Source organism: Siphateles boraxobius, unplaced genomic scaffold (assembly GCF_051911475.1).
Source record: "Siphateles boraxobius isolate OS27281-9 unplaced genomic scaffold, OSU_SipBor_1 20, whole genome shotgun sequence".
Classification (NCBI taxonomy): domain Eukaryota; kingdom Metazoa; phylum Chordata; class Actinopteri; order Cypriniformes; family Leuciscidae; genus Siphateles; species Siphateles boraxobius.
This window is the reverse complement of record NW_027508811.1, coordinates 357748-379764: the sequence shown is the minus strand read 5'-3', so window position 1 is coordinate 379764 and position 22017 is coordinate 357748. Positions and strand designations below refer to the sequence as shown.

Below are 22017 nucleotides of genomic sequence, written 5' to 3'. Positions count from 1 at the left end.
CCTTAAATTATATGTTTATCTCTGTAAAGCTGCTTTGAAAAAATCTACATTGTTAAAAGCGCTATATAAATGAGGATGACTTGACTTGACTAAGGGATTGAATATTCAGCAACACAAGCTTTATCATTTGTTATTTCTTTGCTATTTATTATTATTTATTACAGTCTTTGCTATTTGTGCTATTTGTGTTTAGGCTGTAATGTGTGTTTATATATATATATATATATATGATAAATATTCATGAACACAGTGACAGGGTGAAATGGGCTGTGATGCATGGGGCACCAGGTAAAATCTTGCCTAAGGCTGGAGATTGGCCAGGGTTGGCCCTGATGTTAGTGTTTTTGTCTTCGGATGGACAACGCAGACCACCCAACCCGAGCATACAACACACAATGATGAGTGAGGGTTTTAAGATTTGTTGTAAACCTCAGTGCACCATGATAAACTGTCTAAAGCATGTAAACACTGTGAAGATCCATGCATATATATATATAACATCACCATAGTCCAGTACAGACATAAATGTGTGAGGGTTTTGTAAGGAGGAACCCAATTGCAGAGAGTTTGCGAAAACACACGTTTATTTAACAAAAAGGGAAAACAAAACCCACGATGGGGTAAAACAAGACTGAAGGGCAAAAACAAAGACTAACAACACTAGACTATGACTTGACAGGTAACTAGACAAATAACTAATAACAGCAACAGGATCAGGATCAGGATCAGGATCAGGATCAGGATCGTACAAGACAGAGTTCTTCACTGGATACTCACACTGGGAATCACACAACGAGAAACAATGAACCGGCACAAGACAGCAAACACAAGGGGATTAAATAGAGAGACGAAATGATAACAACAGGTGACACAGGTAAAGCAATAATGACAAAACGAGGATAACAAGGGGGAGGGGCCAGAGGACGAGACAACAAGCACATGGCCCAAACCAAAGGCCACGTGCTTGCACACAAAACATGGTTCTGTCATGATCCTGCCTCAAGAATTAAACAACAACAAGAACTAGATGGCAGAATCATGACATAAATGTGGCTGCAACAAGCCTCTTTTTTGCCTCGAAGGAAAGACAGGATTTGATTCAAAAGTAAAAACCCAATTTCACTTTCAATCTTTTCACCAGTTGTTGAACATGAGGACCAAAGGAGAGAGCGTCATCAATTAAAATCCCAAGATATACATACTGAGACACAAACTCAATCTCCGAGCCTTGGGACGTAGTAATAGGCAGAAGATTTTGAGGGATTGATTTTGATTTAGATTTAGAAAACATCTATTTTGTTTTATCAACATTTAAAACTAGTTTTAATTCAACTAAGTTACGCTGAACAATGTTAACCTGACCTCAGATTAAACCTGAGTTAGTTATTGGTTCTCTTATTAGTCTAGGTTAAATGCTGTATAGTCTGTTTGATGCTGGTCTGCCTGGGTATTCCTGAGTTTCTTGGTTTTGAATTTAAAATAAAAGTTTTTCCTCGATTCTACACTCCTTCATCGAGAGAGTCTTTAAGGGGGCTTTCACACTGGCAGTTTAGTTCGGAACGGGGCACGGTTCGCATGAAAAATCGCTAATGTGAACCCTGTCATGGGACCCGGGTGCGCACTGGGGTACCGAACCCGAGACTACCTGGAGGAGGTGGTCTGAGTTCGGTTGCTCCCGAACCGTGCTGCGATTCGCGTGTATGTGAAAACTACACGGACTCGGGTGCCCACTTGTTCAGGAAGTAAAGTATCCTGCGCATGCGTTTTAGTCGATTATGATGTATTTAGTTAAATAAAACACACGTAAGGGATGAAGATTTACCCTGGATACGAGCAAGAGTGAGTCTGCAGTGTATTCGCGCATAGTGCGTGCAATCAGGCCAACAAATTAATGGAAATCCACTGTCTCCTCAAAAGAGTCCATTTGCAAGCAGCGGAAAAACAGCTTATGCGAAACACACACACACACACAGTTAACCTGGGTTGTTTACTCAGCTATGAATAATGGCACCAAATTAATAAAAAACACAATATATTGACCCGCGTCGTGTTTTCTATCATGCGCCGTGCACGTTTGCAATGACGTAAGATGCACGCAAACGCACCAGAGTTCGATAGAATCAAGTTGAGTGTGAAACCAGACCAACGCTGCGGGGGGCGCCGGGAACAAACGCACTCGGGCTCGGACCGCAGCAAACGAGCCCAGTGGAAAAGCCCCCTAAGATTCAACGTGAAAATGGCAATATAAAGATTTGGTCAAGAATAAAGCTATGGTAGTGATGCATATGCCGACTTAGATGTTCTCTCTGTTAGACTCTACTCTTTGGTCCTGGGATATCTAAATCCTCTAGAAGACGAACTGATGGCTGGATTTGGCAGCTGGTAACATCTATTCTTTATATTTTTACATATATTCTTTATATTGTCACTGTTTTTTGTTTACTCTTTATGTGCCCTCTTTTATATTTATTTTAGCTTTATACTTTCCTTCTCTTTTCCTACTTTTGATTGTGTTTTATTTAGGAGGGGTCCTCCAATGTCTTCATGGATGGCAAGAAGTACATCCTGTCTACAGGGGATTGTCTTCTTATTTTTGGAGAGACAGAGTAAGTGTGATGAGCATTTGTGTTACTAATGTATTAAAGAGGTCATGAAATGCAGTTCCAGATTTTGCACCAAAAGCGGTCCATTATTTGTAAAAAAAAAATTACTTACCTTATTTACACTTTCTGGGAAAGGGGCTTTACCTCAGCAGAAATGGAAGTAAATGCCCACTGCTGTGATTGCATCATATCCATGCCAAAAGACAATAGAACCCATTATAATCTGTGATGCTGTCAACACTGGATGCACTCGACAGTAAACTGATGCCTCGTTCTGTTTCTGACGTACTCCAAGCTGACAGAACAATGACTGAGTTTGATGGTCTTATTCCAAAGCTGACATAATAATAATAAATAAATACATAAATAAATAAATATATGAAGAAATGTTAAAAAAACTTAAATATATACATAAATAAATATACAAAGAAATGCATAAATAAATGAATACATTTTTTTTCTAAAGTATTTAAACTTTTATTTTCTTTTATGTATAATTGTATTTATTTATTTTTTAATTTATTTATTTTCTCTTTTAATTATTTCCACATTTATTTATGTATATTTGCATTTGTCTACATTTTATTTATTTATTTATACATTTCTTTGTCCTTATGGTAATGAGTGGTTTACCACTATGTCTGAGGTTCCCTTTCATAGTCACTACGAGTTACGTCGTGACGACGAATGGGGTTTGGCTTAGAAAGCCTATCAACTTCAAGTATAACAAAACGAGCCAATGGCAAAGAAATGCCATGGGTCTGTGGAATTTGCATAGCGTAACTCCTTTCCTGGTCTCCTCTGACAGGACGCGGCTTAAGACCGTGCCCCCACACCGGGACGTTATGCCTCCCACGTCTGGGGCGGTCATTCTGCCTCGCTGCCCCACCGAGGGTACGTCTGTGGTTCTCATGACCCCGCTGGTTCAGTTCTTGGAAGCCTGGCCAGAGCTTCCCAACCTGTCCCGCTGGGTCGCCAGAACCATCAGGCTCGGCTATGCAATTCAGTTCGCACGATTTCCTCCCCGCTTTCCGGGAGTCCGTTACACTATGGTCGGTGGCAATGCCCCTGTCATGCGTATGGAGGTCGCTACCCTACTGGCGAAGGGTGTGGTCGAGATTGTCCCTCCAGCCGAAATGAAGTCCGGCTTCTACAGTCCTTAGTTCATTGTACCAAAGAAAACCGGTGGGTTACGACCAATCCTGGACCTGCGCGTTTTGAACCGATCCCTTCACAGGCTCCCATTTAAGATGCTAACGGCTAAACGCAGTTTTGAATATGTTCAGCCACAGGATTGGTTTGCAGCGATCGACCTGAAGGACGCATACTTTCATGTATCCATTCTTCCTCGACACAGACCGTTCCTACAGTTTGCTTTCAAGGGGCGGGCATACCAGTACACGGTTCTCCCATTCAGCTCTGTCTCCTCGCGTCTGCACGAAAGTCATTGAGGCAGCCCTTGTGCCCCTACGGCTACACGGGGTTCGCATTCTGAACCATCTCAATGACTGGCTGATCATTGCTCACTCTCGAGACCAGGTTTGCGAACACAGGGACCTAGTGCTTAGCCCGCTTGGGCCTTCGGGTCAACTGGGAAAAGAGCAAACTCTCCCCCATGCAGAGGATCTCTTTTCTCTGTATGGAAATCGACTTGGTAGCCATGTGCGCGCAGCTTACGAGCAAACACACACAGTCACTGCTGACTTGCCTGAGACAATTCAAAGGTAAGAGTGCGGTTCCACTGAAGTTATTTCAGAGACTCCTGGGGCATATGGCATCTGCAGCGGCAGCTACACCGCTCGGATTGCTTCATATGAGACCGCTTCAGCACTGGCTTCACGATCGAGTCCCAAGATGGGCATGGCAACAAGGCACGCTTCCGGATACCAGTTACTCGGGCCTGGTGTCAGACCTTCACCTCATGGACAAACCTTAGGTTTCTACGGGCCGGAGTGCCCTTAGAACAAGTTTCCAGACATATTGTTGTGTCAACAGATGCCTCTGCCACGGGCTGGGGTGCCATGTGCAAAGGACATGCTGCCGCGGGCTCCTGGACAGGACCTGTCCCGTCGAGAAGCCACACATGTAGTTTCCATAGACTGGGACGAGGCAGGTTTGAGTACCCTATCACCTCAAAAAGGTGGTGGCTACCGTCACTTCCGCTGGGCCCTGTCTATCGACACGCTTATGCGTTGAAGTGGAAACCCCTTTGTCACCAGGCGCTCTTCTCCCCGAGAAGACCCCAGTTATGCCGATCACTGTTGTGCTTCCTCTTGCAGCATGGGTTGGAGCAAAGGCTGTCTCCCTCCTCCCTCTAACTATTTGTTGCTGCTTTCGCTGCACATTACTATGCAGTTGAAGGTAAGTCCTTGGGGAATTATGACCTGGCCCTGCGAGAGCTCCCCTTGAGCCTTTGTAGTACGCCTGTCTATGTGGCAGCGTTCTGGTTGCATTGGCCCCCATCAAGAGGCTAGGGGACCTGTAGGCATTTTGGTTGACGAAGTGTGCCTGGAATTCGGGTCGGCTATTCTCACGTGTTCCTGAGGTGCTGAACAAGTGCTGCCCTCAGAGGAAGCAGACCCAGCTTGACCTTACTCTGTTCAGTACGTACCTCTGTGCTTACGTAGACACAACACAGTGTTCATTACCTCAGACCAGCTCTTCGTCTGTTATGTTGAGGAGCTGAAGGGAAAGGCTCTCTCCAAGCAAGGGTTGTCTCACTGGACAGTGGATGCCGTTGCTTGGGTTACCACCTGGACCTCCACCTGGAGTGTAGTCAACTCTTGGGCTTTGGCCTCTTGGCCTCGCTAAACAGACATCTGCAGAGCTGTAGGCTGGGCGACAACCACGCATTCGTGAGATTCTACAATCTCCGAGTCAAGCCAGTGACCTCTCAGTACTCGCCCCCAGTGCCCGGTCATAGGACCCGCTCGGTGTCATCTCTTGCTCGCCATTCCATTCCTCGGACTGGATACATGCGATATTCACCACAAGTGAGTTTCCACGAGAAACCCTGAGTTCCTCCAGCGCTGTTGACGTCAATGCCAGAGTCTATGCCTGCGGCAGCTTTCACGTTAGCTAGGTGCCTCCTTGTGCATGCGCTCCCTTGGGCGACCCCTACGTGTGTATTTCCACTGTTAGCCTTTCTGAGCATGTGTCTTTCCCTTGGCAAGCCACCTTGCCCCCCCTGGGGTTGAAAGATTCCACCCTGCGGGCTGGATACCCCAGTGTTCTCCATATGCATCCCGCTCGCGGGTCATACGTGCATTCCGGAAATCCTCCCTTCGGGCAGGCATTGTTTGCATATTTCCACTGAGATACACGTGTTGCCAGCGTACTCCCTTATATACCCACGAGTTAGGGCGGTGTTATGCTATGCAAATTCCACAGACCCATGGCATTTCTTTGCCATTGGCTCATTTTGTAATACTCGAATTTAATAGGCTTTCTAAGCGAAACCCCATTCGCCGTCACAACGTAACGTCTCCGTTCCCTACTCAGGGAACGAGGGTTACAAACGAAACGAGACGTTTTACCTCATACTGAGCAATTGAGCTCAGAGTGGCAGTGCTGAAGCATTGAGGCCACAGTGACACCTTGGGTGTGACCAAGCTAAACGCAAGCCTTTACAAGTCACGCAGGGAATGAATGACTTCAGGATGGCCAATATGGCCAAAATCTTATATCACGGTTTAAGTCATTTAATATAGCCCTAACTGTATATATATATTGTGTGACCATATATACTCTTTATCCTGGACATGGCCATGAAACATTGTTCGTTGAAACGTTGATCTGATCAGATCGTTTGACATGGATTTGGCTTAAAGGGGACCTATTATGCAAAATTCACTTTGCATGGTGTTTGGATATAAATGTGTGATGGCAGTGTGTGTACATAACCACCCTGCAGTGATAAAAATCCACCCACTTCTTTTTTTTAAATCCCCATAAATCATAAGCAGTGTCTCCCAACGACCTGTTTTCAGAATGCGGCTTTAGTGACGTTACTACAGAAACAGGCCCCGCCCACGATTGTTGACAGATACCGCCACATAGAACCGCCCTGATCGAGTTCACAGCGAGTTGAGAGTTGTACACATCCGCCATTGCTGCACTGACGAGAATGTCTCCCAAGCGTTGTCGGTGGTGTGTAGCTGGATGTATTAATCCATATAGCTCTACTTATTTACTGAAGTGATAGGCCTAACGTTATTGATCATGGCAGTAATGAAAGTGAGGGCGCACTTTATTACAGTTCATAGGAGTGGTTTTACGGATATACAGTTTATCAGTTTATTAAGCACCCCCTGAAAAGGTGTGTATTTGTTTACTGTGTATGTTGATGATAATGAAAGGGAGAGGTAGAGAGTTTATGGATAAGACTTGGCGGGCGATAGACAAGGACCACCTGGAGCTGTGCAGGCCCAGCCAATGTGAAACAGAGACACTCAAATGAGGTGATATTAGGCACTGTAAGTTATTTCACAGGGATGTCAGCTCGATGTATAACAGCCAGACCACCACCACGGCCTGTAGAGAGAGGCTTCTGTATATACACATAGCCTGATGGGGTGGCTTGGTTGAGTGTCATGAAATCCTGCTGATTTTGCCAAGTTTCTGATAAGCAAAGAAAATCCATTTTCCTGTCAGTAATGACGTCATGTATGAGTAGTGCTTTATTGTTTAGGGAAAGAGTGTTCAATAACATGAACATTGCAGGCCTGTTAGTAGGTGATAAGGCAGGCAGTGTAGAATAAACAACATCACCCAGTCCAGGAACCTTAGATTGACAGAACGCGCATGTGTTTTGTTGTGATGACGTCATTTCACTGCGACAGAGCGTCTGTCCGTCAGAATGGTGGGAATAGCATGGTCCAGGTAAATAAACTTACATCGGGAGCCCCTATGTACATAGCGGGGGCGACACAGGAGTTTGAGTGATTTGATGGTATCAAGACAGTTTGGTAAAATGTGACAGAAGAAGTTCCATTCAGCGCATTTACATTAATAGTGAGTGGATCATTTAAAGGGGACATATTATGCCCCTTTTCACAAGATGTAAAATAAGTCTCTTTTGTCCCCAGAGTGTGTATGTGTAGTTTTAGCTCAAAAGACCCAACAGATAATTTTTTACAGCATGTTTAAATTGTCACTTTTTGAGGTTCAGAAAAACACACCGTTTTAGTGTGTATCCATGCGATGCGTGAGGACGCTGGCGTGTGTGTCGCCGCTTCACAAATTGCCAAAACTTCCACAAAACTTGAGTCATTAGGCTTCTTTGAGCTTAACGACCAAGCATCTAGGATGAGGTGCGTTTTTGGAGCTGCAAATATCTGTTTTGCCAACTGTTTACTCGGTGCAACTGCGGCTTTGTATCCGAACTTTACTCACTCATGCCGGTTGGCCATTGGGTGTTTGCCCTGGCTAGTGATCCACCAAGGACAAACAATTTTGGATTGTTTTTTTCCGGTACCATCGACTGGGTAACTTTGTGCTGCGAGGCCTGGACTGTTGACTGTTCTGTCTCGTCTTCACTGTAATACTGCTGACGTGGTCGAAGTTGGATGCATCCTCTCTAGCCCCTGTCTTTGGTAGCTAAGCTAGCTGTTGCTTCCTCGTACCATCATGTCGCTAATCAAATACTCCTCCACAGAACTTCGGAACTGATAAGAGCTTGCGTTTACTGTCGATGAGGCTCGCACACCAGCTCAGAACGTGGAAAGGAACCAGCACACTTTACAATGAAATCTAAAATAAGTCTGTGTAAATAGCTATACCTCATCTTTATGCCACTTCAGAGTCAGCTTCTGTACGTCCCCCATCTACAGTGCAAAGACTGCTTCCCTTTCAAGGGAACTCGAGCTGCGTCGAGACGCGATGGGAAGGCCCTGCGTGATTGCGTCGTGAAGCATGTGTATAATCAGTCCAATGGAAAAGTGAGACGTCATAGGCGGGTGACGTCATCGACCAGGAAGCTATAAAGCACCCCTGAAAACAGGCCGCGACAGCTTCTGTGCCCTCAGCAAGCGCTCTCTGTATACTGTCCCTGTCTATTTATTGTTGTCTGTCACAAGCACAATATTTCACAGTATTTATATATATATATATATATATATATATATATATATATATATATGCCGAGGCACAGCGTCGACTCTCATCTTGGGGTTCGCAAATGGATATGACAGCGGGGTTTGAGACGGGCTCTGCCCTATATCAGCCTTCACCTGTTAGCCAGTGCCTTATCTCAGGGAGAAGCACGCGCTGCGCTTTCTTCTCCTCGAGATGAGGCACCAATGCTGCGACTATCCAGTTCTGAGGAATTGGATGTTGCCAGCATTGATGCAGGGGATTATGAGAGTTCGCCGCCTCATACCTCTGTTGATGAGGAGCTTTTGAAGGTTATAACTCGTGCTGTGTCTAAATTAAATATTGAGTGGCCAGCCGCGGAATATGATGATGTTAATAAAAAGAGTTTATTAGATGAGAGATTCCTTCCATCAAGATCACAACCTCCTGGTCGGGGCTTACCGTTTTTTCCCTATCTCCATACTGAGGTGTCGAGATCGTGGAATAAACCGGTCTCATCTCGTATTTTTAAATCCTCAGACATCTAACTACAGTAATGTTATGGGGATTAAGCATTATGGTTATATGACAATGCCTCCGGCTGATGAGACGCTTGCGAGCTATCTCTCTCCCGAGTCAGCGTCATCTCTTAAAGCCCCGACGTTACCCACTAAGCCATTAAAAGCCACTTCAGCGCTGGTGGGTAAATCATATATGGCAGCAGGTCAAGCCGCAGCATGTTTACACACAATGTCAATTTTACAAGCATATCAGGCTGACCTGCTTAGGGATATGGATGATTGCGAGGAATTCAGCGCTGACGCAATTCGAGAATTGCGTCGCGCAACAGATCTGTCTCTCTGTGCCACCAAGGAGACGGCCAAGTCAATAGGCCATTCTATGGCAGCCCTGGTGGCCACGGAGCGTCATTTATGGTTAAATCTTTCTGATATCAAAGACAGAGACAGGTCTGTTTTTCTGGACGCTCCGCTTTCTCCTGGAAGTCTGTTCGGCGACGCTATAAATACAGCTCCAGAGGTTTCTTCCTCGCCGATCTAATATCCCTGAGACTGCTTGGCAGGGGCAGTCTCGGCCATCTACTGGCTCCTCACAGCACCGTGTGCAACAGAAACAGCGTCGCCACTCGGGCTCCTCCTCAATTCGAGGCGCCTGGGTGGCGTTTTCGCAGTCAAAGCCGGTTAGAGGCAGTCAAGATCTGAGGACTGTCATCGTCTCTAAAAAGGCTGTGACAAAGAAGAAGTCCTTACGCCGAGGCTATCAGGCTTCTGAGGGTGATCCCTTCAGGGGAGGGACGGTTTCGAGAAATCGTTCCTCCTCGGCATCCTCTGGGGGGCGATTCTCTGAGGAGAGTCGCATCGCTGCCAGTTCGGTTGTTCCCTGCCGGTTTGCCGTTTCAGGGCACAGAGGTGTCAGTGTCCCCATGCGATCCTCCGAGGAGGGTCGTAAAGCAGCCAGTTCGGTTGTTCCCTGCCGGTTCGCCGTTACAGGGCACCGAAGTGGCTGTTCGACAAAATCCAGAGGTCAGTCTCGAGAGACTGGTACCCTTAGTTGATTTTCTGGCAGCGTGGAAACTACTGCCAAATATTTCTTGTTGGGTCCTGCATATAATAGAGGGGGGTTACAGAATTCAGTTTGGTTCTCGTCCGCCCAGATTTATGGGGATCCTCCCAACCGTGGTGGACCCCGAGCAGGCTCTGGTTATGGAGCAGGAAGTGCTGACTCTTCTACGAAAGGGGGCTATAGAAAGGGTTCCTCCTCCCAGCAGGGAGTCAGGGTTTTACAACCGGTACTTCATTGTTCCAAAAAAGGATGGGGGGTTGCGTCCTATTCTAGATCTGCGGCAACTAAACCGCAGGGTTCAGAAACTCAAGTTCAAAATGCTTACACTCAAACAGATCGTGTCACAGATTCAGTCCGAGGACTGGTTTGTAACGATAGACTTGAAGGACGCGTATTTCCATATTTCCATCCATCCTCATCACAGGAAGTTCCTGAGCTTTGCTTTCGGAGGAGAAGTATACCAATATCGGGTTCTTCCGTTTGGCCTAGGTTTATCACCCCGCACTTTCACGAAATGCGTGGATGCAGCTATGGCTCCCTTGAGACTCCAGGGCATCCGCGTGTTGAACTATATCGACGATTGGTTGATTTTTGCTCTGCCCGAGCAGATGGCAGTTCGGCATCGAGATGTCGTTCTGTCCCATATGAAGCTGGGGTTAAGGCTCAACATCAAAAAGAGTGTGCTCCTCCCTTCTCAGAGGACCACCTTCCTAGGTGTAGTTTGGGATTCGACAACAATGCGAGCACAATTGTCACCAATTCGTATTACTTCGATTCACACAGCCGTAAAGAATGTAAAACTAGGCCAGTCACTCACTGTGAAACAGTTTCAGAGACTGTTGGGTCTCATGGCAGCTGCGTCTAATGTAGTAACTTTTGGCCTTCTGTACATGAGACCCCTGCATTGGTGGCTCAGGACCAAGGGGTTTTCTCCGAGGGGAAATCCGTTTCGCATGATCAAGATCACGCGGCGATGCCTACGTGCCTTGATCATGTGGAACAAACCTTGGTTCCTCGCCTAAGGGCCAGTGTTGGGGGCTTCTTGTCGACCCATAACGCTATCGACGGATGCTTCCCTCACAGGTTGGGGGGCGGTCATGAGTGGTCTCTCGGCGAATGGTCTTTGGCAGGACCATTTTCATTCCGGGCACATAAATCGTCTAGAAATGATGGCGGTGTTTCAAGCACTCAAACACTTCCTGCCAGACCTGAGAGGTCACCACGTGCTTGTTCGTACGGACAACACATCGGTGGTCTCATATATCAACCATCAGGGGAGTCTGAGGTCACGACATCTCTGCAAACTGGCTCATCACATCCTCCTATGGGCCCAAGGGAAATTACTGTCTCTCAGGGCAATTTATATCCCAGGGCATTTAAATCAGGGAGCAGATATCCTGTCGATGCAGGGGCTGAGGCCGGGGGAATGGAGACTTCACCCTGAGGTGGTGAAGCTCCTTTGGGAGAATTTCGGTCAGGCTCAGGTCGACCTTTTCGCATCGTCAGATTCAACACACTGTCCCATGTGGTTCTCCCTCACGCACCCAGCTCCCCTTGGGCCGATATCTTTGCTTCCGGGACTCCTGGAGAGGGTTCGCCGAGAAGGGGCCCGTCTATTGTTACTAGCACCGTACTGGACGGCCAGAGTTTGGTTCTCGGACCTAGTGTCCCTTCTAGACGGCTCTCCGATGGAGATTCCGATCAGGAGGGACCTTCTGACCCAAGCAGGGGGCACGATTTTTCACCCTTGCCCGGAGCTGTGGAAACTGTGGGCCTGGCCCCTCAGGGGGCTCAGCTCATAGAATCAGGTCTCTCGACTGAGTTCGTGGAGACCATACTCCAGTCTAGAGCTCCCTCCACGAGAAAACTCTATGCTTTTAAATGGAAACTGTTCTCTGCCTGGTGCGAAGAACACCTTACGAATCCTGTTATCTGCCCTGTTGGTACAGTACTTGATTTTCTGCAAGAATGTTTTTCTGCTGCATTATCTACTTTCACCTTGAAGGTGTATGTGGCGACTATATCTGCTTACCACACTCCTTTGAGTGGTGCTTCATTAGGGAGAGATCCCCTTATTCTTTGTTTTCTCCGTGGTACCCTGAGGCTGTGGCCTGCATTGCGCAATAGAGCACCAGCCTGGGATCTGGCCATTGTATTGGAAGGCTTGGCTTTTGCTCCCTTCGAGCCCATTGAAGAGGTTTCAGAGAAGTTCCTTACTCTAAAAAATTTCTCATTGCTATTTCTTCAAGCGTATATTTTCAAGCATTTGAACTGTCACATGTTGTGCATGCAAAATTAGGAAATGCAAATGTAAACTGAATTTTCTCCTTGGTTACATACGACAATGACACATTTTCCAATGACACAGACTCCCTTAATGGAAAAGTTTGTTTCTGTCGCTGTCAATGTTGCTTCTGGAAGTTGCTTTAAAAATGCAGTTGGCTAAAAAAATTGGAGGGGGCACGGCAGGTACTGTTTGAGTGGCCATGATGCTTCTGTGTATGTACAATGTATGGCGTGAGATGCGTGTTTCACTAACTGTGTTTACATGAGCACCTTTTGTTTGATTTGATCCTGAATAATTTCAGTTGATGTTGTAATCGGGGTTGTAATTAATCACATTTTTTTAAGAGCAGCATCTTTTAATTGTGTTATATTTTCAAGCATTTGAACTGTCACATGTTGTGCATGCAAAATTCTCACGATTTCAAATCATGCCATTCAGAAGGGTATCCATAATAGATGGATTCCATAACTGGAGAGTTCGTTTTGAGTTCTGAAACTTGCAGTAAGTTCTCTTTCGAGAATGGCCATGATGCTTCGGGAACACCTCCGCGTGATTGCGTCTGAAGCAGGTATGTCAACAGTCCAATGGCGAGAGGGAACGTCCATGGCGGGTGACGTCATGACCAGGAAAGGATAAAAGCACATCCAGAATGACCGGCGTTAGCTTCTGTGCCTCAGCAAGCGTTCAGACAACAATAAATAAGACACACAGTTTGACAGTTTGGAAATAGTGCAGTCACTATGTCACAATTATGATGAACCAAACATTCAAGCAGTTTGCTTCTCCCTGCCCGCACTTCCTAATGGGTGGGGATTCACATGTCAAGTCAAGTCACCTTTATTTATATAGCACTTTTACAATACAAATTGTTTCAAAGCAGCTTTACAGAGATAACAGGAAAGTAAAGTTGTAATAGTATTGTTAAATTCAGAACCCAGGCTCAGTCGGGGGGCCAGTCCTCCTTTGGCCAACAAACGAACAGTGTATGATTATGATTTAGGCGGCATAATAGGTCAGAAGTCAGATTGGATCAGAACTTTCACAATATTTATCCAGTTCATCTGGTTAGGGGTCGGAGTCATCACGCAGGTATGGAGATGAGTTTGTTGAGGTTTCCATGAGGCCTTCACAGTGTTGATGAGGCTGGCACTTCAGGGATGCGTTGTCGTCGTGTCCATGTGATGGTCCTTCATCAGACCTGGATATGGCCTTGATCCGGCGGGCTGCGGTAAACCTCGGGATAAACAGAGAGACTAATATTAGCGTAGACACCATCCTTCTTATGATGTACAAAGTACATCAGGATTTATGGGAAGTGTTCCCGGTTCTGGCTGATCTAAACTAGGCAGCCTAACATTGAATTATAGCAATCTATAATGTGTTATATGTATGCTAAGCCAAAGAGATGTGTTTTTGGTCTAGATATGAACTGACACACTGTGTCTGCTTCCCGGACAATGTTAGGAAGATTGTTCCAAAGTTTTGGTGCCAAGTAGGAAAAGGATCTACCGGCAGCAGTTGATTTTGATATTCTAGGTATTATCAACTGGCCAGAGTTTTGAGATCGCAATAGACGTGAAGGACTATAATGGGTTAAGAGCTCGCTCAAGTACTGCAGAGCTAAACCATTTAGTGCTTTGTAAGTAATCAGCAATATTTTAAAATGTACACGATGTTTAATAGGGAGCTAATGCAGTGTTGACAGAACCTGGCTAATATGTTCATACTTCCTGGTTCTGGTAAGAACTCTATCGGCTGCGTTTTGGACCAGCTGTAGTTTGTTTATTAAGTGTGCAGGGCAACCACCCAGTAGAACATTACAATAATCTAGCCTTGAGGTCATGAAGACATGAACTAATTGTCCCGCATTTGTCAATGAGAGCATATGACGTAATTTAGATATATTTTTAAGATGGAAAAAAGATAAACATTTTGACATTTAAAGCAGATTGTGAATCAAATCAGATCTGAGGACTGGTTTGTCACAATAGATCTAAAGGATGCATACTTCCATGTCTCCATCCTTCCACATTTATGCTTCGCTTTCGGGGGCAAAACATACCAATATCGGGTACTCCCGTTTGGTCTAGCTCTGTCACCCCGCACGTTCACGAAAAGTATGGATGCAGCTCTGGCCCCACTCAGGCTGTAGGGAATACGCATTCTGAACTACATAGAAGACTGGCTTATTCTAGTCGGAGAATAGTCGGAAAAAGCTGGGGATGAGACTGAATGCCAAAAAGAGTGTGCTTTCTCCATTACAGAAGACCTTTTTTCTTGATGTGGTGTGGGATTCAGTGATGATGCTGAACATTCTATCACCCACTCGTGAGACTGCTATCCTCACCGCCGTTCAAATGATAAAGCTAGGCCAGTCACTCACTGTGAAACCGTTTCAGAGACTGTTGGGTCTGAAGGCAGCTGCATCAAAAGTGATTCTTTTTGGCCTGCTGTACATGAGACCTGTGCAGTAGTGGCTCAGGACCAAAGGGTTTTGCCAGAGGGGGAACCCACTTCGTTTGATCAGGATCACGTGGCGTGTCTCCATATGTTATATGGAGGAATATAACGAGGATACCTTGGTTCCTGTCCCAGGGTCCTAGGTAAGGAGTTCATTGTCATCGAGTCACTCTCATGACAGACACCTCTCTCAGAAGCTTGGGAGCAGTAATGGAAGGCCGCATAGCTCAGGGTTTATGGAGGAGTCATCATCTTTCGAGGCACATAAACTGCCTGGAGATGATGGCTGTCTTCGTGGCATTGGAACACTTCCTCCCAGACCTATGAGACCATTATGTGGAGGTCCGTTCAGACAACACGTCGGTGGTCTCTTATATAAATCACCAGGAGGTCTGCATTCACGTCCACTATTCAAACTGGCACACCAGAACCTCCTGTGGTCCCTTGGGAAGATTCTCGCCCTGAGAGGAGTATACATCCCGGGGTACCAAAACATAGGACCAGACATCCTGTCGAGACAGGGGCTGAAGTTGGTTCAGTGCTTGAGTTTCTACAATATCGCTTTTCGGCAGGGCTATCCCCTTCTACCTTAAAGGTTTGTGTGACTCCCATAGCGGTTTACCATGCCCCTGTGGATAAGGCATCTTTGGGGAGGAACCCTCTAATAACTCGTTTCCTTCGTGGTACTTTGACGCTGAGGCCTGCGATTTGAACCAGGGTTCCTGCTTGGGACCTGGATGTTGTTTTAGAAGGCTTATCTGTGGCTCCCTTCGAGCCCCTTGAAACGGTTTCAGAAAAGTTTCTGACGTAAAAAACAGTCTTCCTTCAAGCTATTTCTTCTCTTAAATGAGTAGGAGACCTTCAGGCCTTATTAGTATCCGCCACTTGCCTTGAGTTCGCATCGGGATGGTCAAGCCATTTCTTTACCCTAAAACGGGCTATGTCCCTAAGGTGCCGACAATGGCAATGTACCATGGCCTATCGTTTTGCAAGCCTTTTGCCCTCCTCCTTTCAGAGATCAGGACTAGGAAAAGCTGATCCTCCTCTATCCAGGAAGAGCGCTGGATACAAATGATACAGCTTCCCTGTGGAGGAAATCGGATCAGCTGTTTGTCTGTTTTGGATCACCTAAGAAAAGTATTCCTGCTTTTAAGCAGACAGTCAGCAAGTGGATAGTCGAGGCTATCTCTTCAGGCTATAAAACCTCACGAATGTGATTGGGGAAGACCAACCCCCCGCTTACAAAGGTGAAGGTCACCTGTAAAGCTGTAAAGTTGGTCTTCACCAATCACATTCGTGAGGTTTTATAGCCTGGACCTGGACACTGCCCCAGGTTCTCAGGTCCCTATGTCTTAGTTGTGCCACAGTTTCACATAGACAGGCACTTGTAAGTAAGACATTTGGGTATTATCGTTCCCAAAGCGTCATTGACAGTGTGAGTTCCCTTGAAAGGGAAAGTCTCAGGTTACGACTGTAACCTTAGTTTCCTGAGAAGGGAAGGAGACGCTACGTCGCCCTGCCATACTTCCTTCATCGCTGTGATCGACTTGCTTTGGCTAATGGAGGCTAACACCGGTCATTCCGGATGTGCTTTTATTCTTTCCTGGTTGTGAAATCACCCGCCCATGATGTTCCCTCTCGCCATTGGACTAGTTGACATTCATGCTTCAGGCGCAATCACGTGGAGGCGTGCCCAAAGCTTCATTGACGCAGCGTATCGTTCCCTTCTCAGGGAACTAGGGTCACAGTTGTAACCTAAAACATTTTTACTCTAGCGTAACCTCTTATGTGTAAATATCAAGATTCTTCATTTCATGACCCCTTTAAGTGAAATAAACGTTTGTAAGGGATGGGAAATTTCAGTGAAAGGAAACCAAATGAACAAGTATTTATGTCAGTGTGAATGATAACAACTGTTTGGTTAACACCACTGTGTTTGTGTGTGGGCTTCTTTAGGTATCAGTGGAAACGGTCACAGGATTGTGTTGCTTTGTATGTTGCCCAAGACCCAGACAGGAAGAGACCTTTCCGAGACACACAAAGAAATTAGATCATTTGTTTAGGGCAAAATGTATGAACTTTAAAACTTCATATTCCTTCCAATGTATAGCATTTATTGTAAACACTTATGTATCCACCACAGTTTCATATTCACAATAATCATCATGTTCAGACATTAGACAAATAAACATTCCTTGTATTAAGCCTTAAATAATAAAAAATATATACATATCTTAAGAAACTCTCTTATATATATATATATATATATATATATATCTTAAGAAATCTCTCAAATCTTCTAATCAATTTAAACACTCTATATGTGCAAAGGTGCAAGTTTCTTGAATATAGTTTTTGTAATTAAGTCTCCATCATAATCCGCATAATTCTTTCATTTAAAATTTCCAACACCTATGGACCTAAAAATACCAACTGCATAATATATTTCCTATTCTATCAATCCAATATTTATTTTATGAATGTAAGAATTTGATAAGACTGATTGACTGAAATGTAATTAGGTTGAGCTGATATTGTCTCATCCTTAGGAAAAGACAGGGAAGAAAGAAATTAGGGAATATGAGCTATTGTCATCGTCCTTTAAAGGGATAGTTCACCCAAAAATGAAAATTCTGTCAGTATTTACTCACCCTCATGTTGTTCCAAACTCGTAAGACCTTCATTGATCTTCGGAACACGAATTATGATATTTTTGATTAAATCTGAGGGCTGGATCACTCCTCCATAGGCTTCTTAAGGGATTGAAGCTTGCCAGCCCCTAAAAGTCATTAAAGCTATCGTTAAAATAGTCCAAGTGACTACAGTGACTCAATCTTTTTTATGTAAAAGTTTATGAAAAAGTTTATGAAACGACGAGAATACTTTTTCTGCGCAAAAAATAAAGAAATAACGACTTTATTTCAACTATTCGTTTCCTTCTCTGTGGGCCTCGAGTCAGTTCACTAGTGATATAGCGCAGTTCTTCTGTTGTTGTACGTCACACGCATCACACACGACCAGCGTCGGCCAATAGTGAACCTACGTGTGACGTAGCTCTACGCTATCACAATAAGTTAACTGACTAGAGGCCTACAGAGAAGGAAATGAATAGTTGAAATAAAGTCGTTATTTTTTTTTTTTTTGCACACAAAAAGTATTCTTGTTGCTTGATAAATTTAAGATTGAGCCACTGTAGTCACTTGGACTATTTTAACGATATCTTTAATAACTTTTCGGGGCTGGCAAGTTTCAATCCCTTAAGAAGCCTATGGAGGAGTGATCCAGCTCTCAGATTTCACCAAAAATATCTTAATTCGTGTTCCGAAGATGAACGAAGGTCTTACGAGGTTGGAACAACATGAGGGTGAGTAAATACTGACAGAATTTTCATTTTTGGGTGAACTAACCCTTTAAGGATATATCAGTCCACACCTATTTTGGGTGAAATGACCAATAGTAGTTAGGAACTTTTAGCGGAAGAGAGTTTTTTTTGTCTCCTTCTAATATACTAATTTGCATGTTTTATGATGGTGTCAGAATTGGTAAATTTTACTCCAAAGGATGGTAAAAGTAGTATAACACATTTTATCGTAACATACTATACATCAGTAGAGCTTAACAAGAGGAATATGTCTATACCAAGGAAGATATGGCTGGAAGATATTAACGTTGAGATACATTCTTACACTTGATTATAGCCGGAACATGTTCCGGCACCTCCGACGTTGGATCCAGAACCTTTTTTATTGGATCGGGCACCTCCTGTGTCACAATAGAAAAAAAAACAGCATAACAAACCAAACGCAAAAAAGTGAAGATGTAGACCTGACAGTTTTATTTCAATGGTTGTGTGAGGCTGTTTATTTGTTCCCTAAAGTAACAATGCTGATGTATCAGAGCAGGTTTCATTCCAAATCCAGAATTTTTGTATTGAGCCAACCATTATTCCCTATATTATTATTATACATATACACTATTATTATTTTTATTATTATTTGCAACTTCCTGGCATTCAAATTGAGCTTTATCTTTTTATCTTTATGGAGTGCAATAGTTCTCAAAACAGTGTATTTTTTTTTTTTGCAGTCTTTATATTTTTTCCGATTCAGTTTTCCATTGGAAATTTTAAAAAGTCTTCATTAAAGAGTTTTAAGCCATGAACCAAACCAAACTGCCACAAAATAACAACACTACAAACTTTAATTTGAAGCCAAAAAAAGTATATAATAAAAAGGGTAAAATCTACATGCATCTCAAGAATTGCAAATTACATAATGAAATTAAAAATAACATAAATATAAAACGATATTCGGTTACTGACGTAACCTCGGTTCTCTAGAAGAGGGAACGAGTATTGCGTAAGCTAGCTTACGCTACGGGTAAAGTCATCTTTGCTCGAGATATTGAAGCCAAAAATCATCCTTAATTTTGTATTTATTGTCAAGGCAGTGCAGCAGCCAGCAGACCTAGAGCAGGCCATCTTGCATGCTCATTGGCTGCCCTGCGGCAACTGCTGCAGCCTACCACTAAGCCTCGCGCGTGACGTCATGTCCAATGAGGGCGCTTCGTGCCCTTACACGTAATAGCCGGCCAAAATGGGGGTGGCTTAAGGTATAAAAGTCAGGCTCGTAGGCTGCGTCACTGGTTTCATCAGCTGAAGCGAAAAACGCTCGTGACGCCTGCACGATCAAATCAAATCAAATCAAATCAAATCCTTTTATTGTCACACAACCATATACACAAGTGCAACAGTGGGTGAAATTCTTAGGTGCAGTTCCGAGCAACATAGCAGTATGACACGATGTGACGAAAACAATTACAGCAAACATCAGATTTACATAGATTACACATCTAATGTGCGCACAATTACTCACAGTACCGTATACACTAACAGAACAATAAATAATATACAATGTACAATATACAACAGTTTACAATATACAACAATTTACAATATACAACAGTATACAAAAATACAAAAAGAGGTAATTATACATAGAATAGATACTCGTAAGGTGCAAATATATATATATATATATATATATATTATGTAAATGCAGTAGGTTATGTTGTGCTGTGTTGACAGTTAGAATGTTTATGGTTATTGATCATGAGGGATCAAGAGTTTAGAAATCTAATTGCTTGTGGGAAGAAGCTGTCATGGAGTCGGCTGGTGTGTGTCCTGATGCTGCGGTACCGCCGGCCTGAGGGTAGCAGTGAGAGCAGCCCATGGCTCGGGTGGCTAGAGTCTCTGATGATCCTCCGAGCTTTCTTCACACACCGCCTGGCATAAATATCCTGGAGGGAGGGAAGCTCACCTCCGATGATACGGCTGGCAGTGCGCACCACCCTTCGCAAGGCTTTGCGGTTACGGCTGGTGGTGTTGCCGTACCAGGCAGTGATGCAGCCAGTCAGGATGCTCTCGACGGTGCTGGTGTAGAACTGTGTGAGGATGTGGCGGTTCATTCCAAACTTCCTCAGCCGTCTCAGGAAGAAGAGGCGCTGATGAGCCTTCTTCACGACGGCCTCAGTGTGGACGGACCATGTGAGTTCCTCTGTGATGTGGACACCGAGGAACTTGAAGCTGCTGACTCTCTCCACCGGTGCTCCATTGATGGTGATGGGGCTGTGTTCTCTGTCGTTCTTCCTGAAGTCGACCACTAGCTCCTTGGTTTTGCTGATGTTGAGGGAGAGGTTGTTCCTCTGACACCAGTGCGTCAGAGTGAGCACCTCCTCTCTGTAGGCCGTTTCATCGTTGTCGGTGATCAGACCTACGACCGTAGTATCATCAGCAAACTTGATGATGGAATTAGAGCTGTGAGTTGCCACGCAGTCATATGTGTACAAGGAGTACAAGAGTGGGCTGAGAACACAGCCCTGTGGGGCTCCAGTGTTGAGGGTCAGTGATGAGGAGATGTTGCTGCCTATTCTAACCACCTGGCGTCTGTTTGACAGGAAGTCCAGGATCCAGCTGCACAGCAAGCTGTTTAAGCCCAGAGCCCGGAGTTTCACATCAAGCAAGGAGGGCACTATGGTATTGAATGCTGAGCTGTAGTCTACAAATAGCATTCTCACATAAGTGTTCCTCTTTTCCAGGTGGGAGAGAGCAGTGTGTATTGTAGATGCAATAGCATCATCAGTGGAGCGGTTATTGCGGTATGCAAACTGCAGTGGGTCCAGTGAGGAAGGTAGAACAGAGCAGATGTAATCTCTGACTAGTCTCTCAAAGCATTTACTGATGATGGGGGTCAGAGCAACAGGGCGCCAGTCATTTAAGCAGGTGATGTTGGTTTGCTTCGGTACAGGTACGATGATGGACGTTTTGAAGCATGTGGGGACTACAGACAAGGAGAGGGACCAATTGAAAATGTCCGTAAAAACACCAGCTAGTTGGTTCGCGCACTTTCTGATGACGCGGCCCGGAATACCGTCTGGACCCGCGGCTTTACGGATGTTCACCCGACGGAAAGATCGGGTTACATCCGCTACAGAGACGGAGAGTGTACTAACCTCTGTAGCTTCAGCCGCGAGAACTCTCTCCGCGAGGGGGATGTTAGTTCCCTCAAATCGAGCATAAAAAGTGTTCAGCTCATCTGGGAGAGAGGCAGTGTTGTTCACTGTGGAGTTTATGTTTCCTTTATAGTCCGTAATGCTATTAATTCCCTTCCACATGCTTCTAGAGTCGGTGGTGTTGAACTGTCCTTCAATCTTGTCCCTGAATTGGCGTTTTGCTGCTCTGATAGTTTTTCGGAGGGCATAACTTGCTTGTTTTTGCTCCTCCGCACTCCCGGAGTTAAAAGCGGAGGTCCGCAGAAGGAGAACGGAAGAGTGATCCGATTTGCCAAAAGGTGGGCGGGGGAGGGATTTGTAGCCATCCCGGAAAGGGGAGTAGCAATGATCCAAAACCCGGTCCCCTCGTGTGTTAAAGTTTATGTGTTGGTGGTATTTAGGTGCTATTTTCTTAAAGTTGGCTTTGTTAAAGTCCCCGGACACAATGAACGCGGCCTCAGGGTG

The 22017-nt window shown here is 44.9% G+C and overlaps 1 protein-coding gene across 1 annotated transcript in view; it reads left to right on the top strand.

Annotated features, from left to right (window-relative positions):
* haao (3-hydroxyanthranilate 3,4-dioxygenase) overlaps nt 1-17207 on the top strand; it is a 77621-nt gene extending 60414 nt beyond the window's left edge. Inside the window, exons 8-10 of the mRNA XM_077236377.1 lie at nt 2314-2382; nt 2524-2606; nt 16960-17207. Of these exons, the coding sequence (XP_077092492.1) occupies nt 2314-2382; nt 2524-2606; nt 16960-17053 (246 nt within the window). The 3' untranslated portion in view covers nt 17054-17207. The remainder of the gene's footprint in view (nt 1-2313; nt 2383-2523; nt 2607-16959) is intronic.
* Nucleotides 17208-22017: the final 4810 nt, after the last annotated feature.